The sequence below is a fragment of the Parasteatoda tepidariorum genome, chromosome 1 (assembly GCF_043381705.1).
Source record: "Parasteatoda tepidariorum isolate YZ-2023 chromosome 1, CAS_Ptep_4.0, whole genome shotgun sequence".
In the NCBI taxonomy this organism is placed as follows: domain Eukaryota; kingdom Metazoa; phylum Arthropoda; class Arachnida; order Araneae; family Theridiidae; genus Parasteatoda; species Parasteatoda tepidariorum.
In genome coordinates this window covers 88,921,219-88,948,968 of record NC_092204.1, presented here as the reverse complement: position 1 = coordinate 88,948,968, position 27,750 = coordinate 88,921,219, and the positions used below count along the sequence as shown (strand labels likewise).

Here is a 27,750-nt window from a genome sequence, read left to right as displayed (position 1 = left end):
AAATTTCTCCCGAAATAGGAAAGATAGTAGCAGAGAAGAGATATCAAACAATAATTTTACTTTATATATGTTTATTACAATGCACTATTGAAAATAAAAATATTTGTTTATATAAACACTGACATATATATATATATATATATATATGGATAATCTCTTAAGGTACAAAACTGGCATAATTAGTAGAATTCAACCATATGGGCACAAGCCTCAAATTATCTAGCAAGTTTTATTAAAAATCACCTTCAAAAAACAAAGAAAGTAGCAGAAGGGGTCAAACTCTAAGGATAAAAGTAGCCTTAATGCAAGCCATTATGCATTTTTTATAATTTACTACAAGTGGCTCTAAGACATATTTACAATTGCAGTAGTCATGAACAGGAAGTAATAAGAGAGTTTTCTTGCAGATATTTAACTTTAAATTGCTTATTTCACACATACTTATCTTATTTATAAGACAACTATTAATAGTGCAATTTCGATATCAGATTATACTGGGACAAAAAGCTTTAATTTGTAAGCAAAAAAGAATGATTCAATATACTTATAATATCGATATGATAAAACCTGGCTCTCACATTTCATTCTTTTACATTTGAATCTCTAAAAAGCTTTAAAGCATATGTTTGCTTCTTTTTTACAGATTTTTACATTTTCCAGTATACCTTATTTTCCCCTTCATATCATTCTCCTTTTATGAAAAGAGCTAAGAAATGAATTAGAGGGTTAAAAATTATACAAGAAAATTAATGTTATTCATGACATTTTCCGAAAATACTCTTTTCATAAGTTTAAAATGAATTACATAATATCTTTTTACAATACATACAAATTAATACTAACAAAGTTTTACTTAAAACACATACGCAATGGCTTTCTCATATAAGACTCACACTAAGTGATTTTTCACAAGAAAATCCTCATTGTCTAACCGGCTAGATTAGCTAACATTCGTAATAAAATTTTAAAAATTAAAATTTAGAAAAGAAATTTTTAAAATAATTGTACCTGAAAGGTTTTAGCACATAAGCCAGCCATAACAAAATAGTGGTAACTTTATTTAAACAGTTATATTTTGTAAATAAAAGTATTATGGTATTAAATATTTTTCAGAAAAAATTATGTCATCTTGAAAGAGCTAGGTCAATTGTTTCTGTTTTTTAATGCCAAGGTGAGTATTTTTTTCGTACTACAAACTTTTTCAAATTTGAGTTTTCGCTTACATAGCATTATAAATGCTCAGCGGCTCTCCTTAATTCTTGCATTATGGAAGATTTTTTTCTGCTGAATGGCAACATTCACATTGTCAACTCCCGCCATAGAAAATTTTGACCGAAAAGAAGTGGAGATTATGATTACGACGCCATCATATTGAAAGAAAAGTAATCAACATGGCTAGTCGAGACCACAAATTAGTTGTGGATAAAGATGCTTTCTATCGTAGGCTTCGAAAGTTGTATTCTGCTTGGTCGGTAAGTTCTTATCGACACCTTAAAGCTAGATTGTTCTTTATATTGTGAAGGTGATAGTTCTGTATAAGATTTCTAAACAATAAAACTTAAGCTTTATTTCCCATAATTTATTTAATAAAATGTATTTGTTTTGAGAACTGTTGATTTTCTTTTACTATACTTGTCTCACTTTTGTTCAAAAGTCCGATTTTGATACCGGCTCGGTTATTGGTAGAGTTAAAGTTGTTAATAAATGATGTCTATATCAGTTTTCAGTGATTTAAACATTTTTATAACTTTTGTTATTGTGGTGTGACAAAAACGTTCACGTAACCAGCATTTTAACAAAACTTCCCTTTAAATGAGATCTAGTATCCTATCTTAACCTATTAGAAAGCATTTTTAAATAGATGTAAAATTATCGGTACTAGATTTCCGCATCTATAAATACGTCAAAATAATTGCCAACATATAACGACTTTCGGGCAGTAGACCACGAGAAACTACATCACAGTGGGAAACCAACTCAAAGGATAGGGGACTACTCATAACCACCCCTGGGTGAACCTAAAACCTTGAATGTTGTATTCTCGAACAATTTGATGTTTCCAAAATAGAATTCCTCTAAAGAAAAGTTATTACTATAGTTAGTAATGTACCGAAAGTAATTTTTATTTTCAGGTTTTTTACTCTAGTAAATATTTCTAAGCTAAAATAAATTAAAACTTTTTTTTTCATTAATCTCTCTGAAAAAGAATTGCAATTCTACAAAGTTGTATCTTTTTTGGAGATTTTCATATTGTGATCAGTGGCAGTATAATCGTTAAATCTTGACAACTTCTGGACAGTGGCCTGTAAGAAACTAAAAATCACAGAAAAGGACCAACTCGAAAGTAAAACTCGTAGCCACCTCCGGCCAAATGTCTACAGTGCTTTTTTTTTATAAAAAATTTGCTAGTTCAAAATCTATTTGGCACCTTGGGGATTGTAGTTGGCATGACAGATCACGATTTGGAATTATCCCCTTTCTTTTAATAAAGATACGTGGGTAAGACAAACAAACGTGTTTTATAATACTCAGGCGTCTGTCTAGGTTTTTCTGAGACGTAGGGTGACCCGGGGTAATTCACAATCACTCTGTTTCTGGGGTAAATAATGATCACCTAAGTTTTATTTTTAAAAAATAATTTTTTTCTAAATTTGAGACATGGACAAGAATGCTGGTACACTTTACTAAGGTATAACTACATTTACTTAATAATAGTTTTTTGTTTAATCTAACAAAATAAGTATCTTTTAAACTGCTTTCTGTATTTTCCATTCAAAGATGGGTGTCAAAATGTGCACAGTTCGTCAAAGATCCCCCTCCTTCTCTTAATAATAAATGTTTTGGGTTACCTTCTTTTTCTTTGATATGAACATAGTGCAAGCTCTTGTTTAATTGTTTCACATCTACTGTAAATATTATAATTGATTTTAGGAAACTATATCAAATGTTGCCCCCTACAGATGGGGTAATTCCTGATCATTGTCATTTCTTTTCATAAATAGTATTAAAATAAGCTAATAAATAGCTAATTGTTTTTTCTTAAGTAACAATTCATATTTATCAAGTGGAACGACTATAAAATATATTTTAACTCAATTTAATCACAAAATTTGTTTTTAACCGTATGCTAGACAAATAAGTTCCGATTTGTCTTACCTTGCTTCTATCTTAATTTTATGTGTGTACATTGTTAGAATAATTTTTAAGTTTATAAATAAGCCCAATATAAGTATGGTGAGAAATTATAAGCCTAAAAAGGATACTAAGCTTCTAAAAAGCTAAATTAGTTCTAGTAATTAAAATTTCTTAATTAGTAAATTTCTTTTAATGATTGAAAATTTCAGTGTGAGAGCTGCTGCCAGAGCTGTTCTTAACTTTACACTCTCCATAATGAAGTTACAAAATCCAGCAAAAGTAACCCATGTGGGAACTCTTTCTTACATTCCAGCAGAACATGCGAATGAGTAGACTGCTTGCCTAAAATGTATGGCACAATACAAAGATTTTTGGAAAATTTAAAGTGTTAACCTTTATTTTTGCTTTTTAAATAAATCGTTTTTTAGCTGCTTAAACATATATTTTTGGTTTATTTGTTTGATCTTGATGTCTTATTTGTTAATAACCACTGTATAATTATTTTTAAACAGCCCCTCTATGATTAAAACTGGTGATCAGTAATTACCCCAGAAGTGATCAGGAATTACCCCAGAAAGGATCAAGAGAAGGGGTAATTCCTGATCACTAAAAATTTAAAATACTTTAAATTCTAATTAGATTTTCAAACAAAACATGGTAGCCTAGGATTCATCTCATATAGCCTCATACTTCCAGTAAATATTATAATTCTATCTTGAATAGTTTTCTTACAAAATAGATGTTTGCATTTTTTGATCAGGAATTACCCCAGGTAATCCTACCTATTTTGTAAAAATGTAGACATAATTTGTGAAAAATTACAAATTATATTAAAAAATCAACACAAAAATATGGATTTATCATTTCTTACGGGATACAAAATTAAATTTTGAGAAAGCTAGTTAAATCTTAAAAAACAACTATTTTCCTTCGATAATTTCCTTATATTCATTAGTATGTAATTCGTTTTTTTTTTTTTTTTTTTTTTTTTTTTTTGTTTAAGTGGACGTAAAAAAAAATTAACTCATTTTGGTAGGGTGATCATTTTGGTAATTCACGGTCACTCTGTTTCTGGGGTAAATAATGATCACCTAAGTTTTATTTTTAAAAAATTATTATTTTTTAAATTTGAGACACGGACAAGAATGCTTTTTTACTATACTAAAGTATAACTACATTTACTTCCTTATAGTTTTTTGTTTAATCTAACAAAATAAGTATCTTTTAAACTGCTTTCTGTATTTTCCATTCAAAGAGGGATCTCAAAATGTGCACAGTTCGTCAAAGATCCCCCTCCTTCTCTTAATAATAAATGTTTTGGGTTACCTTATTTTTCTTTGATATAAAAATAGTGTAAACTTATGTTTAATTGTTTCACATCTACTATAAACATTATTATTGATTGTAGGAAACTATATCAAATGTTGCCCCCTACAGATGGGGTAATTATTGATCACTGGGCTAATTCCTGATCTTTGTCATTTCTTCTTATAAATAATATAAAAAAATAACTTATAAATAGCTAATTGTCTTTTCTTAAATAACAGTTCATATTTATTAAGTGGAACAACTATAAAATATATTTTAACTGTAATCACAAAATTTGTAAGACAAATGTGTTCTGATTTGCACCATTTCTGGTTTGTCTTACCTTTCTTCTATCTTAATTTTATGTGTGTACATTGTTAGAATATTAAGTTTATAAATTAACCTAATATAAATATGGTAAGAAATTTTAAGCCTAAAAGAGATACTAAGCTTCTAGAAAGCAAAATCAGTGAATTTCTTTTAATGATTGAAAATGAAAATTTCAGTGTGAGAGCTGCTGTCAGTTGACATACCTTCCTTAACTTTACACTCTCACTTAATGAAGTTAAAAAGTCCAGCAAAAGTAACCCATGTGGGAACTCTTTCTTATATTCCAGCAGAACATAAGAATGAGTTGGCTGTTTGCCTAAAATGTGTAGCACAATGCAAAGATTTTTTGGAAAATTTAAAGTGTTAATCTTATTGCTTTTAAATAAATCGTTTTATTAGCTGCTTAAACATATATTTTTGGTTTATTTGTTTGATCTTGATTACTTATTTGTTAACTACCATTGTATAATTATTTTTAAATAGTCCCTTTAATAAAAACTGGTGATCAGTAATTACCCCAGAAGCAGGGTTGGGTTTTTGGCGTCAAAAAGTGGTTTTTGACATGACAAGGGTATAATACTGGTTTAAACCGTCAAAAACCCGTCAAAAATGTCAAAAACTGAAGTTTGCCAAGAAAATATATAAACTTCAAAACTACCAACAGTTGCCATGCATTATATTGAAATTTAATTATACTATAGGTAATCAGCAGGTTTTAAAATATTTTTTAATTAAAATTAAGGTAAAATAACAGATTTAAAATCTCAGAAATTTATATTCAAATGCATGTGCAGAAAAATTTTGCACAAAAATTGTTTAAATATTTATATTTAAAAAAATTTTTTTTTTCTTTTTGATACTTAAGAAAATTAAAAGTTTATTACTATGCATTTTTGACATATAAGGAACATATAACTAATATTTATAAGGAACTTACAAGTTATGTTGTATAAATACAAACTTGATATAAGATACAAGTGTATAAAAATTTTTTTTTAATGTTATACCGAATATCTTTATTATCCAGTATGTTAATTTGAATTTAAAAGTAGTTATATTTATGAATAATGATAAATATAATTCATATTGTTTATTATATTTATTTATAATTATTACACTTATCATTTTAAAACAATTTTTATCTCTTAATTTTTTTTTCTCCACTTGTATTAAGAATACAAATAATGCATATCTTGAAAGCAAGAAGTAATTATTCAACAGCTGAATATTTAGATATTCAACAAAACTATATCGTATTCAGCAAAATGAAATTCACAAGTATTTGGATAAACTAAATTTTCAGCATAGTAAATGAATAGGCTGAATATACTGTAAATCGACACTAACTACTCTGTGTATTTAACAGAAAGCACTTAAATTTGTATTGTCTTATGTTAAAAAGATTATTAAGAAGATTTAAAAGAATATTAAAAAGATTTTTCTTTAAAAGATGTCTAATGTACAAAACTGCTAATGTTTATCTTTAAAAATGTCTAATTTTTAGTATAATCTATACTATACACTAAATTTGGTTATAAATAAATTTCTTAATAATATCACTGCAGATTTTCAATAACACATGAAAATGAATACATAATATTACAAAAGATGTGAGCTTTCAAAAGTACAAGATTTTGGTTACTATTCAAAATATAAGTGTTTCTTCAAAATTTTAAATTTATTTTTTCTAGAACATATTTAGAAACACTATCCTTTATAAAAAATATATAAATTTTATGTATTAATTAAATTTCACATATGAATATAGGTTTTTGACGTGACGGTTTAAACCATGGTTAAAACCGTCAAAAACTGTCACATGTCAAAAACCTGCCAACCCTGCCCAGAAGTGATCAGGAATTACCCCAGAAATGATCAAGAGAAGGGATAATTCCTGATCACTAAAAATTTAAAGTATTTTAAATTCTAATTAGATTTTCAAACAAAAGAAAGTAGCATAGGACTTACCTCATAAACCCTCAAACTTCCAGTAAATATTAAAATTCTACCTTGAATGTTTTTTTCACAAAATAGATGTTTTCATTTTTTGATTAGGAATCACCGCAGGTCACCCTACTGGATAAAATTTTCTTTAATATCAAAATTTTTAGGCCCTCGTATTTATTGTTATGGGCCGAAATTAAACAATACTCAGTATAGTATCCCCAATATTATTCCTCATAATTCATTAATTAAATTTTTTTTTAACTTACTGCTTTATATTTGGGTTTATTTTATATTGGTAATATTCGGTTTTAAAGAAAGTCAATTAAATGAATAAATCTGCATTCAGTTTTTCAATGTATTTATGTTTACAGAATCCCGAAGGTGAAAATGGATTTTCTAAAATGGATGCTTTGGTGTGTGCTGTTGGTGTTGATGATGATATTGTTTACAGTAAATCCACTGCTTTACAGGTGAGGAATTTATACTTATTGTTTAATGGTTTTAAAGTAAATAGTTATAGGATTTACATAAAATATTTTAACACGAAAATTTTCTAAAAGTAGATATTAGTTCATAGTTTTTGATAAGATTTAATGAGCCTTAATTTATGTAGATTGTATAATGATATCTGTTAGTAACAGTTTAAAAGTACTTTGTCAATTCTTTATTGCAGTAAATAAATTTTAGTTATGAGCTAACTAAAAATTGTATTAAAATTCTTTCTTTGCTTTCAGACATGGCTCTTTGCTTATGAGCTTACTGATACCCTAATGGTTTTTTGTGAAAATAGTGTTTACTTTCTGGCCAGTAAAAAGAAAGTAGATTTTTTAAAGCAATTTGAATCTGGGAAGGAAAATGAAAACGGTGTTCCATCACTCTCAGTTTTAGTTCGTGATAAGGTAAATTAACTCTTAACTTATGAAATCATTGCTATTAATTTTATGAAGCAACTCCATATCAAAATTTGTATTATGTAATTTTTATAGGCTGATAAAGACAAAGCAAATTTTGAAAAACTGATTGCAGCTATTAAAAACAGTAAGAAGGTATGTTTTCATTTTTATTTATTGTTTATTTAAAATCCCTAGTGCTCAGAAACAAAGTTTTAAATGTAGAGTTTTGCCTTTAATAAAAATTTTAAAAAATGTGATTTATGTATTTCTTTTTTTATGTTTTTATTTGTTCTGTATTTTTTTTATTTTATTTATTTTACATAAAAGTATGAATACAGTATCTAATATTTTGAAAGAGAAAACATTAAAAAAGCTTGACAATAAATTATATCTAAAGTTGAGAACTAGCTATTACTAGAGTGTCAGAACTGTCTATTAAATTCAAAATAAAATTGACAGCATGTGAAATAATTAAAAAAAGAGTATACAACACAATTTATCGAAGGCAAAAAATTTTTTATGAAATTTCTATTTAATATGGCAACTTAAGATTAAGAAAGGAAAGTCACGTAATGATAAATGATTAATTAAAGTTAACTTAATGATTACATTAAGTTTGTTTTCAGTTCTTTCAAGGGCAACCATTTGGTGACTACTGGTATAAACGTGTGTAAATTTTTGTATTTCATAGTTGAAGAAAGAAAAAATTTAGATTAAATAAAGAACTTGGCAGTGTTTTTAAAAAAATAACAAATAAATCTTAGGTTGATAATGAAGCCAAACTTTTATGTTTATTACATAAAAAATTCGGTGTTTGCTCAAAAAAATTTTTTTTTTCACTAAATTAAAGACAAGAGAGCAAGCAATGTTTCTAAAGTGTGTTTTCCCTGAAATAGTTTAAAGCAAAACTTACACTTATGAATTTTAGAATTATGTCTTAAGTCAATCCATCTTAAGTATGTTAATTATTTTGTATAGAGTAATTATATGAAATTGTAATAATGTATTGTTTCTTTTTCAGGGTAATGTTATTGGTGAGTTTTCTAAAGACAAATTTCCTGGGGACTTTTTAGAATCTTGGAGAGCTGCGATTTCCAAGGAAAATTTTGAAACTGTAAGCATTAATTTGTCTCTTAATAAGTTAAATCATATTATAATTTAGGGATTTTAACCCTTCTCTGCTAATTGTGCAAATTATCTCTGGCAGAAAAAAGTTTTGATCTATTTTAAAATTAAAATAATTCATTTTATAATATCCGTGTTTAAAAAAAAAATTTGTAATGTTGGGCTTAATTTTTACACCAATTTTAATTAGCAATTTTTATAGTTTATCTTGTTTAAAAAAAAGGGTAATTATATCTGTATGATTTCAGCTGTGAGATACTATTTCAGCACTGTCATATGTTTTAAACTATATATTTGTATCTCTAAATTACTATCCTGTATGGTTGTTAAAAAAGTGGTATTTCTTGCCTTGAATAACTTGTGTTTTACATTGTTTTTCCACTATTTTCTTTGAAACCCCTAGGCATTGGATATTTTCCTAAGATGTGATAATTAACTCATGTTGGCTAATTTCTAATTAGCATATAAAGTTATGACTGTACTAAAAAGATCTCTAAGCTTTAATAAAAATTGTAGAACCTTTGGAAACTATTCACCATTTCCTTGAAATATAACGAAATCTGTATGATAAAAGTTAAAATTTAGAAAAGTAATACAATTTCAATTTTAATAGTTTATTACATTCAACAAGAAGTTATAAATTATGAAATATTGTAGCAGCAATGTCAACCTTATGCTTTTTTCCAGCTTGCTCAGGACATTAGTAGCATATTCTAAGCTATTGTATACTTATATAAACTATATATATTTGTTACTAAAATTATTTATTTTAGTTAATCTCCTAAGATATTTAACTAAAATAAATAATTTAAATGTCTTAGGAGATTAGTAGCTCACTTGCTTTTTATTTATACATATGTGGTGACATTTTTGTTTGAACATATCTATATGGCATTGAACATATATGGTGTTGTTATTTGCAACTCATTCTTGGTGTGGTGAAACAGAAGACCCCTCCCCTTTAGATAGCAAAATTGGTCATTTTGTCATCAAAAAGTTATTTGTCATCTTGGTCATCAATTATGAAAAACATCTTAATTTAAATTATCTTAAATGATACTGACATTGTTGTGTAATGCGTATCATAACAATAATTTATGTTATTTGCATGGGTTATGATGATTAATGAGTTTTTAAGTTTTTTTTTTCTTTTTTAAATTGAGACATTAAAGAAAACTAAACACGAACAAATAGTTGTGGAAGGTTTTATTGCAGCTTATCACCATCTTAGTTGCTTTATTTACACAGTACTAAAGTACAGTGGAGCATCGTTTATACGACGCCGAAGGGACCACTGAAAAACTTCGTGTAAACGATAACGTCGTATAATCGATTTTTTCTTTCAAAACTCGGAACTAACTCTGTTTTCAGTTATTTTTAATGTTTAACGTGTTGATTTACATAAATTTCTAAATTAGACAAAGCAAAACAAACAACCATAAAAAAAAAGAAGAAAAATTACAGTAAGCAATTTGAATGTACGTTACATTTATTTTATTTATTTATTACTAATTTTTTTTTTAATGCAAATGTTTTTTTTTTCACTTTAATCATTTCACGTTACGTTTACAGAAAAAATTATTTACGGTTGTTTGCTGTGAGGATTGATGTTAAGCTTTAATGTTGTCTTTGTTTCCTGAGACCATGCCAACGAAATCAAATTCATTGTTTGGACAACACTTATTTCCTTGTGATTAGGCTCTGCAATGCTTCGAATATTGAGTTCAACTAACTACTCTCCATACTCCAATTTTAGATTCCTAATCACGGCCAAATCTAATGGCTGAAGCACACTTTGTGCAGTTTGCAGGAAAAAGTGAACTTTTACATTTTCCAAAAAATTTGTAACCGGTGTGTGAGCTGTACATTGGTCGATAAATAGCAAAATTTTTAATTTTTGCCTCTGCATAACATTCTCTAGTTTTTTCAGATAGGTAACTAGTAAAAATTTCGGTCGTCTTCCACGCATTCTTATTGGCGTCATAATTCAGTGGAAGTGTTTTGATATGCTTTAGACGTCTGGGATTTTTTGATTTTCCCACCACTAAAGGAGTGATCTTTTCACTTCCATCAGAGTTTATACAAAGCAGCACAGTAAGGCAATCTTTTTCTTTTATGTCTCCTTTACATTTTTTGCCTTTATAAGCTAATGTCCGATTCGGCATTAAATGATAGAAACGACCAGTGTTTAGTGTGAAGAATGAAAGTAAAATAAATGTAAACAAAATCTAAAAACCGACATATAACCGATTCTGTGCGGCATATAACCGATATATTTTTACATTAAAATGAATAGGAATGAATTGGGACCACACTAAAACGTCGTATAAATGATGCTCCACTGTATTATAATTTCCTATGAGTTAATTAAATTATTTTAAATTAATATTCTTCAGGTTAAAGCTATATTCATATACAATTAATCTACTGACAAATTTTAAATATTAATCAGGAAATTGTATAACTATGTTTACTAATGCCTGATGTCTTTTTTTTAAATCATGTATTTAGGTTGATGTAACTGTAACTGCTGCTTATTTGATGGCTCCTAAAGAAGAAAGTGAAATTGCGACCATAAAAAAAGCATCTCAAGTAACTGTAGATGTGTTCTCTAAGTATCTGAAAGATCAGATAATGGAAATAATTGATGCTGATAAGGTAGATCTTGTTTAAAACCATTTTGTTCTCTTTTTATGTCTGTTCAATTATCATATAAACTTGTTTTCAATTTACAGAAAGTAAAGCATATGAAGCTCACGGAAGGTGTTGAACAAGCTGTTAATGACAAAAAGTATGTAACTGGTGTTGATATGCAACAAGTTGATTTATGTTATCCTGCTATTATCCAATCTGGTGGGAACTATAATTTGAAATTTAGTGTATCCAGGTATGTACAATACTTAACTTAAAATAAATTTTGTTGGTAATTTAATTTTGACTTTTAGAAATACTGTTTCAACTGTTTTATATCTATGTTAAGTGCTATTATTATATTTTATCAGATGATTAGACAAATAAATATTATTTTTGCCAACACTGGTGGCAAAATTACCTCTTTATATTGAATAAAACCTTAATAATTATTACCTGAATATAACCTGTTTATATTGAATTAAACAAAAATTATTGCAAAAGAATAATCATACTTAAGATTTGTTTTTTCGTGACTTTCCATGACATTTGAATTAACAATGTCAAAGATAATGAAACTTTTAATATCTAGATAAATTTACTAAAAAAGAATTTTCATAGAAAATATAATTATTTCATGGTATAAGTTCTACATCAGTTATTAAGTTAAAAAATTATTCAGTTAATCCTTAATTCAAGTTAAAAGATTAAAGTGTGTTTTTCTCTGCTTAACTTCTTCAAATTGGATTAGTCATCATTATTAAGGATGGATTAAATAATGGTCCCTAATTTTTAAACTAAAATCTGAAACATATTGCTTATCAGTAAATTAATTATCAAATGTTTTGGCTGACAGTGTTTTTTGTGTTGAATCTAATGATAAAATAATAATCATCCTATTAATTCAATTTGATTTTTTTTTCTTCTGATTTTAGTGACAAGAATAATTTACATTTTGGGGCAATCACATGTGCATTAGGTGCAAGATACAAATCATATTGTTCAAATATAGTAAGAACATTGCTTGTTAATCCCACCAAAGAGCAAGAAGAACTATACAATTTCCTTTTATTACTTCAAGAAACTGTGTTAAGTAAATTACAACATGGTGTTAAACTTTGTGATGTTTATGCTGAGGCAGTATCCTTTGTAGAAAAGAATCATAAAGAATTGCTGGATAAAATGGTCAAAAATTTAGGGTAATTTTAGTTTTAATATTTTCTTACATGCATTTAGATGAATAGAGCTCTTACGTTAATATTTTTCTTTTAAGGTTTGGAATGGGAATTGAATTCCGTGAAAGTACACTTGCAATCACAGCTAAAGCCAATGCTGTTGCCAAAAAAGGTAGGCATTCTGATTTTGTCAATTTTTCACAAAGTTAAATTGTTTTAAATATTCATTGAAGTACTATTCGAAATTACCTTATTCTTTACATCCTAACAAATATGATGAGATCCTATATGATGAAAAATCCTATAGTTATTTTTTTCTTCAAGTCATTTATAGAATCCTTCAACCAGAAAATAAATTATTTAGTTTACTTTTGGATATGGGAGCAACTTGGGGATATAATTAAATTACCAGCGAAAGCCTTTCGCTTCACACATTGATTTATTACATTCTTGTAATGATAATTACAAGAATCTTAATTGGCAGAAATAGTTTAGACAGGTCAAATTTTTAATTAATCTTTGAATACATAATTTTTTAATAATTTAATCATTTCTTCTGAATTTAAGATTTAAGTTCTATTTTATTGTAATATTATTAAAAACTTTCCTTGAGAAACGTAAATTTTTATCTAAAATGTCACTTACCTGCTTCTTTCACCGAGCTCTTCAAACATGAAGTTGATTAATAAATCATTTCACCAAACATTTTTGAAGCTATCTTAATGTTAGAAGTATTTCTGTAAATGTTGATGTTTTTTACTTAAACAAATCATAAATATTTGAATTTTTATGACATTTTTAGTTTTCAATTTCCTTCCTAGGTATGGTGTTCAGCGTTAATATTGGGTTCTCGAATTTAGAAAAAAAGGTTGATAACAAAACTGAAGTGTATGCGTTGTTTATTGGAGATACTGTAGCAGTTAATGAAGTAAGTGTGTCTATACAAGATTTGCTTTCTTTTTCTCGTGCATGTAACATGAAATATAATCTTTCTCTTTTTAACATTGACACACTAATATTCACCAAATTCATATTAAATAGTTGATAGTCTGCCCATGAGCCAATTAAGCATCTTAACCCTCTGAAGCATGTTTTCCACAAATGTTAGGATGATGAACAGTGGTATGTTCTTCCACTCAGCTTGGAGAAGATTTTCAAGATCTTTTACCGATGTTGGATGGTTGATGCCCTCGTTAATTCAGTGATTAAGATCATCCCAGAGGTTTTCTATTGGATTCAGGTCTGGATTCTAGACAAACCAGTCCACGTGGTTAACCCTATTGTCATCTTACCAATCCATGGTGGACCTGAGCAGTGGCATTGTCGTTCTTAAAGTGACGATGATCCAACCTGTAGAATTGCAGCAGTTTAGAAAACGTGTCGTTGTCTAGAATGGTAAAGTAGCAGCCTGCATAAATTGGGAAGTTCAATGCATTCTGGAAAAAGGCGTTCTCTAAGCATAAACCAAACCCAGACATTTCCATATGATTGAGGCAGATTGAATCTTGATTCATCGCTATAAAGAACTAATCTACGGTGCTATTTTGACATATACGGCACCACTTCAACTGAGCCATGGGTACAATTCTTCCGTCCCCAGGACGGATTTCCGTCTTTCGAAAATGTCCGCGGACGGAAACAAGACTGACTCGAAGACGGAAATCGGAATTTTTTTTTTTTCTGTCTATAAAAATATTTTTTAGGTCTACGTTATTGGTCTATTTTCTTATGTCCTGTTGTTATTTTATCTAAAGACAAATGAATAAATATTTTTTGTACAATATTTAATCTTGATGTATTATGGTAAAGCTTTCTTAGATAATTTGCATTGTGTATGTTAGGTATTTCAGTCAAAAAATTTTCAGTCTTGGCCTTTTTTCCAACTTGTACCCATGAACTGAGCAGCGCTGTTAAACTTTGTAATCAAAGGCTTATGCTTATAATCAACAATAGATCATGGAAACCAAGCAAATTTGCTTTCTTACGAGTTTTATTTATCAAAACATCAGTCCCGAATACTTGTTGAAACTCCTCGGTTGGATGCGGTTTTTCTGAATTTCTTCGGAGAGCACTTGTTGGTGTCCATCTGTTAGTTTCATGGGTCCGCCAAGTCGAAACATATTCTAAAGATCATCACTCACCTTCCTCCATTTAATCACAAAACCACTCCTAAACTGGGTAAAACTGTCTTAAAGTGTCCAAAACCTTAAACTTTGGTAAAAGGTAAAAATTCTATAGGTGTTACCATTGTACACATAATAATTACATGTATCAATAAATATTTGATATTTTTTATAAAAAAGAAAATAATATAATAGGAAAAGGTTTATAATTTTTGAAGCTCCACAATTCATGGAACAACAAAATTGAATGCCTAATCCTTTAAATATAAATATGCTTTTAATACTGATAAATAATATTTTTGCATAAGGATAAATATGGCAATATTAAAAAATAATAATTTTTCTTAAAAAAATACTAAATTTGTTCAAAAATTAACCTTTTATTTTTCACAATATTTTTTTTAAAAAATTTTATAATTTCTGCATCACAGGATGATAAAAAAGACATCTATTTTAAAGAAAAAATGTTTTTATAAATTGAAAATACAAAATAACTGAAAAATGTATTAATAGTTTTGAAGGGCATAACATCAGTTTCAGTTACTGACACTGGTGATGTATCACCACTGTACTAAAAGAATTGAACATGAATGAAATAAAAGTATTCTTGAATAGTACTATAGATAAATAAATCTGTTTATGATGAACCAAGCACTTAGTCCCTAATATTTTAACCTGTATGGCAAGGCCAAACTTCAGTTATGTACTATTGAATGAGAGGACCAATTGAACTTGATTACTGATTAATCTTCCTTTGTTTAAATTGAAGAGTCAAACAATATTAATAAAGCATTATACTTTTAAAAACAATATTCTCTAGTATATATTTAATTATCAATATGTTATTAGTTCTATGTTTATTTTACCTCTTAAATATTGTTCAGATAAAATTGTGACATAATTTGAGTAAAAGTGTTTTGGACAAAGGGGTTTTGGACAGGACGGTTTAAACCATGGATTAATCCATTCTGTCCTAAACCTTGCCAACCCTGGATCAGACATTTCTCTGATATCCAATAATGACACCTTTCTCAAAGTCAGACAACTCTGAATTTCGTTGTATCTTGCATGAATTAATGCCAATGCTGTTTACTACATGATATTTAAAAACAAAAGGTATGCAATAGATCAGGACCTCAGATATACTTGTTTACGTGTGTATCCAAATACTTGTTGGTAGATAGTGTGTATTATAAGGTTTGTCTTGTATGAATTTCTTAGTATAGTTTGTAATAATGTGTTTAATTTTTTTTTATGTTTTAGGGTCAACCTTGTACAATACTGACAAATAATAAGAAAAAGCTAAAGAATATTGCAATTGTACTTAAGGTATAATTAGTCTTTCTCACATAATTTATTGTTCACAAGTTTGTAATATTCATAATTACTTAAAAATTTATTATAATTCCAGGATGATGATGAGGAGGAAGAAGAGGAAGTAGAACCTGTTGTACAAGAAGAAACCTTAGTCCGTGGAAGAAGAACTGCTATTTTGGATTCGAAATTAAGAGTAATTATTTTCATTGGCTTTTTTTTAAAAAATATATGGTTTTAAAAGTTTGCTTTTTCCATATAAATATTAAATTTAATATGTGTTCAGAGTTTTTTAAAAAAAAATCAATAGTTATTTTTATCTTGTATTACTACAAATGTTTGTGATACAAATTATGAATTTTTCATTTTCATTGATTTCGTTATTTCTAATTCTCGTCAGTGTTTTCATTACAGAAAAAAAATGGGAGAGAATTTCTCAAAAACAGGGTGAGATTTCAAAAAGTTAAGTGAGATTTCTAAAAATTAAAAAAAAACCGAGTAGACTTTTAAAAAAAATATTTCTTTAATTATAATAAATTTTTAACATCTTCTGATTTCTAAACCATTGAACATTTAATATTTTTGCTGCATTATCATATGGAAAATGTTCTGTATCTACTTTTTCATTAGCTATTCTCATTAGGTTTGCTCAAATGCTTACCAATCGATCTGTTACAATATTTTGTTTTAATTCGGCTTGGGGGCTAATAACCTTGCAACAGATGCTGAACTATTCGGAATCACTAATTAAATTTGTAGCATTGTGCACACACTTTCCTATCCTCTACATCTGCCAGCATAGGTTCTTCACTTATTTCTGTTATGGAATAGTGAAGTTCGTTGAAGTTATTTCCATGTTCATACTCTTTGTCAGGTCTTCCAGATTAGTTTTCACAGACTTAAACTTTTACAAATTGCTCTAAATTGTCGATGAGGGAGTTTGGTAATTCATTAACAGCGAAAACTAGAGATAACTTTAAACAACTTATTATAAAGAACTCACTTTTTTTCTCAACACTTATCGTAGCTGTTTTCATGTCTTTTTCAAAATGGCAGAAGACTAAATTTTTTTCAAAATTCGAGAGATTCGTGCATTTTAAAATTGATAAATTCAGTGCGCGAACTTCTCGCGTTAATCATTTTTTAATGCGAGAAAAGAAAAAAATATGCGAGATTCTCGCGCTGTAGTGAAAACACTGCTCGTTGAAGAATCCTTTAATGACATTTAATTGTATTGAAAAAATCTTATTGCATTTAATTAAGCTCTTACTTATTCTTTATTTGTAGTTAATAAAAGTTCTAAGAATAATTTTCTAAATCATATTAAATCATGAAACCCTTCTGTAAATTTATTATTATTAAGTTATCCTGATTAACTAAATATGATGAGATTTCTTTAATATATTGTCCATTTTGGATTTAGACTGAACAATCGGCAGAAGAAAAAAGGAAACAGCGTCAAAAAGAGTTAGCAGAACAATTGAATAGAGAAGCTCAAGCTAGGTTGGCTGAACAAACTGGTGAAAAGAAAGAAGAAAAGTAATGTTTTTTCATTTATTTATTTTTCTCTGTCAGTAAAATGCTAGCAAACTTGGCAATGTGTTACCCAAATCTGTTAAATTCACAATTCTAACTGCTTTAAAACAAAAAAATATAGGTTGTTTGGAATTAAATTTTCTCCAATGTTTTTACTTAGTTACATGTTTACACATAATGTTTTTACAATGTTTTGATTCCATATATCTCACAAATGCATATAGACTTAGAACTCCTTCAGTGCTTCATGGTTTGAAATGAAGATCTTTTTTGTGATGTGTTATAAATGCAAATTGAATATAATTGTTTAGTTGAAACAAATTGTTAAAGTTTATTGTCTAACAAAAGTGTGCAAAGTTTAAGAATTATAAAGTGCTCACTTTAATCATCCAATTAAAATTATTTACTACTAGACTATAATCATCTCAATTCCCTTGCAATAATTACCAAATTTTGTTCGTACAGTAGAGAACCATTTATCTGGTATCCAGAAAACCGGGAAGAATTTTGCTTGCTTTTCCCACTATTTTAAAGTACTATAAGGATTATAAAAAAAAAAGCAGAAATTTGACTCATCCTTAAAGTTGAGTAGAGGGAAAGGGGGGAATTATTCTCCTCACTTGCCCAGAGGAACTTCAATTCTTCCCCTGACCTTGAAGATCATTAGATCCAGAGGGGGCAGGGAAGGGACAAATGTTTTATTTTCTCCTGTGTTTTCTTTTTCTGATAAGCTGCCATCAATCAAACTTAAAGGAGTGGCAAGCTGATTTCGTTTTCTCTTTGATTTACGAGGGGGTGGGGGAAATGCATTGCATAGGCATAGCAATGAACGTTTGAGTTAAGGAACTTGAAACATCTGGCTAAGAGTATTGATTTTAAAGGTGAAATGTGAGATTTATCCACTTCAGTTACTCAGTTTTGTTATTTATTATGGTGAATTGTTTTATTATTTCAGATAATGCATTATTTAATCACCAGTTATATTCATCTATTTGACATCAATTAGCAAAAAAAAAATTTTTTGTTTAATAAATTCTGATTTCTTAGAAATGCGATATCATTAGCAAGTTTTTCTTGATGTGCAAACACATCTGCTTTCCTTAAAAATAGTCTTTTAATAAAAAAATAAAATAAAAGGAGAAGATTGTTTATTAATTTAAGCATATAATTATTTGTTAATAAAAGCAGGTGCTTATTTTATAAAGAAGATAGTAGTTTTTTTTTTTTTTTTAAATTTTGATTGTTTTTCTGATTCCACTGCGTTTTTTTTTTCTTTTAGGATAAATTTTATTTTGTACTCGATAAATTAATCCATTTTATTCATAGATTTTATCATTAAGTTTTTTTCTTAATTCCGTTTATCTTATAATATCCTGTCTCTTCAAGGTTTTAATACTTATGTTAGTGCCTTTTTTAAACATTGTTTCCGTTCCATAATTTTCAAGTGTTGTTTTTATTTAGATTAATAAGTTTTCTATTCATCCTCCCCCCCCCCTAGTATAAGTAGGTATGAAATATATTGCGTTTTTTAATTATTGGTTTTGTTTTATATTAGTTAATTTTGGGATTTTAATTATCAAAAAATAACTATGCAAATTTTGTATTTTTTAAACTTGTTTTTCTTGTCTAAATTTGCAAATGTTTTTATCCTTATAAATTTTTTTTTTAATTTAGGAAATCTTTTTGTTTTTTTTTTCCCTATTTTTAAATATGTTTAACTTTTTCTTTCTAATTTGGGTTTGATAAAACATCGAATAATGGCACTTTTGGCCGATCCAGAAAACGGGGCAATTCAGACATCTGGAATAGCGATGGTCCCGAGCATCCTGGTTATATTGGTTCTCTACTGTATCAATTTAGATTTTTAAGGTGAAAGCAAATTAACTTTTAATAAATTGATTTTTTGCTTTTTAATTTTATTTTGTTGATGAAACATAAATGTTGCTGGTTTTTTATCTTCTGATAGTTGTATAAAAATAATTAGTTGTATATTTAGCAATATTTAATTTTATAACTTAAAACCTTTTTTCCTCGCTAGAGTGAGAAAGTCAAATGTCTCTTATAAATCAGTTGGTCAACTTCCAAAAGAAGATGAGCTTAAAGAATTAAAGTTGTTTGTTGGTAAGAAAATATTACCTTCATGTATATTTAATAAAGTAAAAATTCGTAATGGTTTTAGTTTGATTTACATGGCCAGATTGATATATTTGAAACTCATTTTTGCATATGTCTCGTTCAAATGTTTTGTAGATAGTCAATTTTGCCTCAAACTACATCTGATTAAATAGTTTAGGGTGCAAAAGTTGTATAGTACCATGGCTTTACTTATTAAGCCTTTGGTGAGTAAAGTGGACATTCTTAAAACATTTTTGACTAAATACTTAAATATATTAGATTGATAGCTTATATCTTTTCTGCATTATCGTTAAATAATTAAACTAGATGGGTCTTAAACAGAATCTGCTTTCTGAGACGGTAAAAATTGTAATTTATACTTCTTGAAGATTTTGAGAAAAATATTGTTTCTTGTTATTTTGTGCTATTGAAATCCATTTCGAAATTGGTGTGAAATTTGGAGAGTTCAACTCCTCCAACTCTCCACTGCCTTAACTTAAGATCCAATTAAATGCCTATTTCGCTTAGTTATCCTGGAAATAATTGTTACATTTATAAATTTTCTTTAGCCTGCGATGTTTAATAAAATTCAATAAAACTGATATTCATAATAAAATAAATGTTAATTTTTATATTTTAAAGAAATTTTTTTAATTGTTTCTTTTCAGATAGGAAATATGAAACTGTTATTCTTCCTGTTATGGGAATAAATGTTCCATTTCATATAGCTACCATTAAAGTAAGTATCTGAGTTACAAAAAAAACAATCATAATTTTGCTGAGGTTGTATTTTAATTGTTACTACCGACTTTTCATTATAACTTGAGTAGCTTAGATTAGCCAAAATAACTTCCACTTTTGATAATAGGAAGCTTCTTATGTTATATGTGTACAAAAAAAAATTGCAGCATCATCTCATCTTAAAAATGAAGCTGAAAATCTCAATTTAAACCAATGCGAAGGACAAACTTAAAATTATCAAATATTTTCCTTCCCTCTAATTTTTTTGCTGATGTCCTATCACTATTGGGATAACCAATATTGGGATGTCTAGATTTTTTAATATTGGTCCTGTACAGTGTCAATATCGACCTATATAGGACTTATATTGGCTGAATAATGATTATAAAATATTGGGTGAATCTGACAATTCAATATAGTGCTGATATTGGTTTTAAAGTAGCAGTAAAATAATTTGAGAATCTGACAATTCTATATAGGGAGCCTATCCAAAAAATATTGGCCCTTATTGTGCCAAGATTCGTGAATATTGGTCCAATGAGAGCCCAAGTTATTTTTCTGCTAGGGATGATATCAGTGTACTGTTCATTAAAAAATAAGTGCTACATTCCAGAGTGTGTAGCGTTTTCAATGCAAAAAGACACAGTTCGCATTGTTATATTCAAGGTTTTCACAATTAATTCAACCCCGATCTATTTCAGTTTTGTGTCAATCCGTAGCGTATGAAAACGCCATTCAATTAACACGATTCAAGATTTTTTACAATTGTCAAAAACAATGCCAAAAGGTTTTTTTTTTTTTTTACGTGACTTAAAAAAGGATAAAACTGTCAATCGTCAAAAACTTTCAACCCTGCCTAATTAATAATATTTTTTTAAGTGCTTAAAAATATTTTTTGAGTGCTTAAAAAGTGCTTATTTTTTGTTGAATAATTTGGCTACGCACCCTGACATTCCTTGAATGTCAAGATTATTCTCTCATTACATTTCAAGGGGGGGGGGAATCTCAATTTCATGATCCTGAAATTTTAAAAACTATGAATTTAGGCCTTATATCTTACCTAATACCATTAACAAATGCAGCAACAAATATTTTTACATTTGCCATTTCAAAAAAGTTAATCCATCATTTTATTTAAAAATAAAATAATAAGAATGAACAATTAAATGATTACAGAATTGTAAACCAAGGATCTGTACACTAATTTAATTTTAACAAAAATACTTAGTTGCAATCCTCACAATATTTTTTCCTAAGTAATAAATTTTCTAGGGTTTGGGTCTTTGTTTTGATTGACAGTTGAATATTTTTTCATGCAATTTATGATAATAATTATCAAATCTGTGCTTATTGAAAATTTAACTGTCAGTCATTCACTAAATTACAAATGTAATATTTTATTTAGACCGTACTTTTCTGCTTAACACTATTTATGCAGGGATGCAATTGAGTTGTAATCAAAGTTAACACAAAGTGAAGATTTTGTTAATGTGCTAGTATATTAATAAAATTTAAAGCATTAATTCTTCTATTGAAATAAATTTAATGAAAGAAAAAAAGTAATCATAATTCTGCTGAAAAAATTTTTCATACAAACCCGCATGTATGGTTCATACAATTTAAAAAAATTAAATCTCAAATGTCTTTTTTTTTTTTTTTTTAAATTTGAAATTTTGTGTTTTTTTGATTTTTTATTTAAATGCTAACATATTTAGCTTTTACCCTCTAACAGTTCTGCGTTTAAAAAGTCTTATTTTAACCTGCAGTCTGGTTTTTCCATGTACTTCAATAGAGAACTAGTTTATCGGTGAGAAACATTCTCTCAACTTCGCCCTTTTGTTAAACCGCCAGTGGGTTAATTTATCACAAGCTTTATTTGTTTATCGCATGTTTTATTTGTTATATATTTAAACACATTTAGTTTAAAATTTTTCATTCTAATGTACTTTTTGTGAACATACTTAATTACAATTTAATCTCAAAATAATATTTTAACTTTATTATTAGGATTTCATCAATTCAATTATTTATTTTTCATTTCAGAATATCAGTCAGTCTGTAGAAGGTGATTATACTTACCTCAGGATAAATTTTTTCCATCCTGGCTCAGCTTTAGGAAGAAATGAGGGGAATATCTTTCCAAACCCAGAAGCAACATTTTTAAAAGAAGTGTAAGTATTTCAATTTCTTTTTATTTTATTAATTATTTAGAAATACAGGGGTCTGTCCAGGCCAAATTTACTACCGTTTAGCGGTACCTTCACAAATTCAACTTTAGGAAAAACGGTACTTTCACAAAATACTTTTACCTAAAATTTTATTTTTGTATCCCGCAAAAAACGATAAATCCATATTTTTACCACATTTTTGTGCTGATTTTATTAATATAATTTTTAATTTTCACAAATTATGTCTAAATTTTCACAAAATAGGTACCTCGCAGAAAAACCTAGACAGACCCCTGAAATATATATATATATATGTTCGCTATATAACTGAAGTAGATTTAAAATGATCAACGCCTTTTTTACTTTCTGAAAGAAGTTTTCTATTTCCCTTAAATGATATTTTCAGATACAGGAATGTTATACGTGTGCCTTTTCCATATTTTTGTAAAATCTGCATTTTTCTTTATTTTTATAAAAAAAATTAAAAAGCAAATTCACATAGTCTTATATTTTTTTCTTTTTGTTCAATCTGCAGGGTATCCCCGCACCTGGAAAGTCATATATTTCAGTATTGAACAAAATTTATCATGAATTTAACAATTTTTTTAAAAAAAGTCATGAATTTAGGTCGACGAAAATTTTTTTTTTTTTTTTAAATGCAATCCTTCCCCAATTTCATGGTATTTCCGAATATCTGAATTTGTAACAAAATTCCAACTCTGAGTCCTATTTTATTAAAATATAAAAAGTTTTTATCATTTTTCTTTAAAAATTATGCTGTTCTTTCGAAAAATGAAAGAAAAAACATTTCTAGATCGAAGTATCTTTTAAACTTATGTGATTTCAAAATTATTATTATTAATCTTTTTTTTATTTTATCAATTTAAAATTCTAGCTGAAGCAAGCCAGTAATTGGCAAATTTTTTCAATTCCAAAATGAGAACAGAAAAATCAGTAATATTTCTTTCCTTTCTGATGAACAAGAAAAGTATCTTTAGAATATAATTCTGCAGGAAAAAAAGAAGAAAAAATTATTTGCCCAGCTATTATTTTTTCAGCTATTTTATTGCTTCAACTGTTTCTTTACTCTTGTTTTTTAAATTTAAATTAAATAAATATGAAGATGCAGAGTATAACAGTTTTGGTTATACCCATCATTTTAATTAATATTATAATAATGCTTTTATATTTATTATTCTGTTTTTGTCGAAGAAAATAGTAACTTTGTTAAGTCGTGAAAAGTTCTTGGAATTAGACGTGGAAAGTCATGAATTTGAAAATCTAAACTGTAGCAGATACCCTGAATCTGATACCGACTAAAATGATGGGTTCTTTTAGTAATTAGTGTTTGAAAAAAGTCAACTAATTATGAATGGGTTTTTAGAACTTAGAATTTTCCACAAGGTAACCTTTCTGATGAATATATTCTATTCTTTATCCTCAGATTTGTTTATCTGAACTTTAAAACTGATAACTTCTTAGCATTCACAAACTGGTTTTTCATATGCTGTTCCCGAGGGAAAGTGGTGTTCGCAAAAAACTGAAATTTTATGTTCCATGTAAATTGTTTTTTCCCCTTTTTATATGTTAATGTGTAATGTTTATTCTAATTTCAATATCCTTCATGCAGTACATACAGAAGCACGAATATTAAAGAACCTGGTGAATTATCTGCTCCTTCTACAAACCTCAACACAGCATTTAGGCTTATAAAAGAAGTACAGAAGAAATATAAGACAAGAGAAGCTGAAGAGAGAGAGAAAGAAGGCATTGTTAAACAAGATACTCTAGTTCTCAGTTCAAACAAGGGAAATCCAAAGCTGAAAGACTTGTATATCCGACCTAATATATATTCAAAAAGAATTTCAGGCACTTTGGAAGCCCATACAAATGGTAAGATAATATTTAATCGCCGGTTTTTTCATTTGTGATTACTTTATTTTTTATGTTCCTTACATTATTTCTTTAAAAGATACATTACTGACATTTCCAAGGGTCTGACCTCTTTATATCCTGTTTAGTTTTAACTGTTCTTGTTTTTTTCATTTGGTTATTGGTTTTCTTCTAATGTGATCTTTTGTTTTACTTGGAAAAAAATTTGCTCTTTTATGGCTGAAAGATTGGGAAAGAAAAAGATCTGAATCTTAAAGAGTAAAAATTTCATCCACCTTTTGCAATCTGTAATCTATAGACCTCTCTAAACTCCACTATGCAGAACATGTTCTGAGTCTGGAGAAATATTTGTACGAAATGAATAGTTTGTTTACTGTTTTTAAAACTTAATCATCAATATTGCAATGTATTTAGTGAGGAAGGGTACAATGTAGATGTATATCCAAATTTATCATGATCAATTCTATACCAATTTCAGGCAAAAAAATTTTATCATTTGCTTATTATAATTGCATTTTTTAAAATTGTTAGTCTGTATTTAATTTTTGATTTCTTTAGGTTTTAGATTTACATCAGTACGGGGTGATAAAGTAGATATTCTTTACAATAATATCAAACATGCCTTTTTCCAGCCCTGTGATGGAGAAATGATTATATTGCTACATTTCACACTTAAAGTAAGTTTATATCATAATGAAATATTATTTACAGAATACAAATTATTAACTCTGCTTAAATAATAACAATTTTAAATGATGAAAATTTTAAAAAATGATTTAAAAGTTTATTGGTGCATGTTTTTATAATTAGTATTTATATAATTTTTAGTTGTTCCATATACAGGGATGAGATTTTTAGCGTATTTCCGCTTTTTTTACTTTTGTGTCTCGAATATCCGTCTTTTTATCAAAAACTCCGATTATCAAATAGTTTCTCTTTTTTTAAAAAAAAATTTTAAATAAAGATTTTGCTTTTTCGAAAAATTTAGCTGTTGAAATAAAATAATTATATTTATTTCCGATTTTCAAAGATAAACAGAAAATTCAACCTACATATCTGTCATTCCTTCCACATTCTTATATTTTAGCTGTTTTCGCCCCTTTTACGCACAGAAGATACGATTTTCCTCATTTTTACCCGCCCGCCAGATAGTTCGTATTTTCGTACTTAAAGCATTTTAAAAGTCTCAAGCTCAGAATTTGCTATAACATTTCGATTCTTATTCACGCGATTTGAATATACTACAATATGATTCTTATTTAAGAGATTTAAAAATCCAATATCACTATTTGTATTTACGCGTTCTTAAAAACCTATGTAACGATTCGTATTCTCACGAGTTTGAAATCAATTATCGCGATTCTTGTAAGAAGTAGGTTTTTTTAAAATTAGTTACTATAAATGTGACTGTTTTTCTATCAACAATTATTAGCATATATAGGCATATTCGAAACTTACATTCTGTGCTTGCAAAGAAGAATGTGACGAAGGCAGGTAAAGAAAGAAAAAATAGGATTTGTGAAAAGATGTTTGAAGATGGACTAACGACTAAATTAATCAACATTCTGTTTCCCCTCATTCACAAGCTGCATTATGAGAAATTTGACCTAGTTAAAATATTTTTTGCTGGTTTTGTAAAACATGAGGCGTTTGCAGCAAATTAAGCAAAAAAAAAGATATAGCAAACAAAAGCAATCACTTAAAAAATTATTCAATTTTTTGTGGAAAAGAGTTTTTTAACTCAGCACCGAAATTTAAGAAATAATGCTGTTGTTATTTATGATATAAAATGCGAAATTCTTTTCATATGAAAAATAATTATCTAAACAGTTGCTGACTATCATGTAATTTTTTCGAACTAAAATAGCAATTTTTGTTGTTTGTTATCTTACATTGTCAGGAATTTATTATTAAATGATTGCACACGCGTAAAATTTACTCACTTGGAAATTCAGCTTTTTTGCCTTTTGGCCAATCTCATCCCTGCATATATAACTTATGAACACTATTGATTGACCTGCCAAATTGCAAAATTAATATAAATTAATTCTAATATGTTTATCGGTGGAGCTATTAATGCATATGTTCTTAAATATCTTAATTCAATCTAAAAATTTTGTTTCTCCATTAAATACCTTGATAAATTTAATGGAGAGAGCAAGTATTTCTGATGTCATATTTGTTTTAAATCAATTTTGATGTTACTTTATAATCACAATAACTTTATCTGCTGTTTTTCTTCTTGTTTTAGAACGCCATTATGTTTGGAAAGAAGAGAAATAATGATGTTCAATTTTACACAGAAGTAGGAGAAATTACAACTGATTTAGGAAAACATCAGCATATGCATGATAGAGATGATTTGGCTGCTGAACAGGTACAGTTTAGCTTTTTTTTCAATGAAGATCAACTTATTCGAAGCACCTGACTGTTTGTTCTCTCGCCCTTTGACAGATTGTTCTAAAATATATCTTTGTATTTAAATTTATATGCAACCCTTTACGTAAGGAGGGATTTAGGTCTGTGAACTATTTAGATCTATGAATTAAACTAGATCTGAGCCTTTTTTACTAGATCTCTGCAATCATTCATCGTGCAAAAAACAAGTTACTGTAAGGTTCGCATAAGTCTAATTTTATTATTTCAGAGAATAGTTTAACTTTCATAAAAAAAGGTGGCAACATTCAGATATGTAAATAGAACGCTTCGCAAACGCATATATTTCGCTGTTATTATTTTTCATTAAATACTTTTATAAAATATCTCTTCGCTTATTTACTGTATTGCATATTAATTAAATTCCTTGTCATTCAACTTTATCTTATATGGCGCAGCCGTCTTTTTAAAAAAGAACCTTTTTACAACTTCTTCTTTGAACATCGAACTTCTTCTATCGCTACATTTTAAATTCTTTCCATGAAATTTTGACTGCCAACGAAGCAAAAAAGTATTCATCATTGGCTGAAACTCGCCCAGGTAAACCTATTTTGACAAAAAATAACATATTTAACCGAAAAAAATTTGAAAATTGGATTCCTTTATATACTGATTTCTTCTCGCCAAACATACGTCGCCAAAACAGATTCGCTGCACTTTTCTCGCCAAGATGTCAACAGACGTGAATTCTGTTTTGAATGCCTTGAATGTGGAACGACTGACTCATTTAACTGTCGCCCAGTTAAAATCAGACTTGCGTTTAAGAAATCTTTCGCCCAATGGAAATAAAAATGACTTAATATCGCGTATAGTTAATGATAATATAAAAAGAACAGATGATGGAACTTTAGATGAACTTTTAACTCTTCGCATGCAATCG

The 27,750-nt window shown here is 28.0% G+C and overlaps 2 protein-coding genes across 2 annotated transcripts in view; one reads left to right on the top strand and one right to left on the bottom strand.

Moving 5' to 3' along the window:
• The window catches only part of LOC107454652 (protein NipSnap homolog 3A), a 19,309-nt gene extending 18,153 nt beyond the window's left edge, over positions 1 to 1,156 (bottom strand). The window contains exon 1 of the mRNA XM_016071909.3: positions 1,009 to 1,156. Coding sequence (XP_015927395.1) covers positions 1,009 to 1,038 — 30 coding nt within the window. The 5' untranslated portion in view covers positions 1,039 to 1,156. The remainder of the gene's footprint in view (positions 1 to 1,008) is intronic.
• Positions 1,157 to 1,329: 173 nt separating this feature from the next.
• Positions 1,330 to 27,750, top strand: part of LOC107454651 (SPT16 homolog, facilitates chromatin remodeling subunit dre4) — a 38,592-nt gene continuing 12,171 nt past the window's right edge. The window contains exons 1-19 of the mRNA XM_016071908.3: positions 1,330 to 1,472; positions 7,092 to 7,190; positions 7,455 to 7,619; positions 7,707 to 7,766; positions 8,635 to 8,727; positions 11,250 to 11,396; positions 11,474 to 11,625; positions 12,305 to 12,568; positions 12,643 to 12,716; positions 13,366 to 13,472; positions 15,931 to 15,996; positions 16,079 to 16,177; positions 17,405 to 17,520; positions 19,556 to 19,638; positions 20,301 to 20,371; positions 22,417 to 22,544; positions 24,172 to 24,434; positions 24,993 to 25,111; positions 26,686 to 26,811. Of these exons, the coding sequence (XP_015927394.1) occupies positions 1,392 to 1,472; positions 7,092 to 7,190; positions 7,455 to 7,619; positions 7,707 to 7,766; positions 8,635 to 8,727; positions 11,250 to 11,396; positions 11,474 to 11,625; positions 12,305 to 12,568; positions 12,643 to 12,716; positions 13,366 to 13,472; positions 15,931 to 15,996; positions 16,079 to 16,177; positions 17,405 to 17,520; positions 19,556 to 19,638; positions 20,301 to 20,371; positions 22,417 to 22,544; positions 24,172 to 24,434; positions 24,993 to 25,111; positions 26,686 to 26,811 (2,313 nt within the window). The 5' untranslated portion in view covers positions 1,330 to 1,391. The remainder of the gene's footprint in view (positions 1,473 to 7,091; positions 7,191 to 7,454; positions 7,620 to 7,706; positions 7,767 to 8,634; positions 8,728 to 11,249; positions 11,397 to 11,473; positions 11,626 to 12,304; positions 12,569 to 12,642; positions 12,717 to 13,365; positions 13,473 to 15,930; positions 15,997 to 16,078; positions 16,178 to 17,404; positions 17,521 to 19,555; positions 19,639 to 20,300; positions 20,372 to 22,416; positions 22,545 to 24,171; positions 24,435 to 24,992; positions 25,112 to 26,685; positions 26,812 to 27,750) is intronic.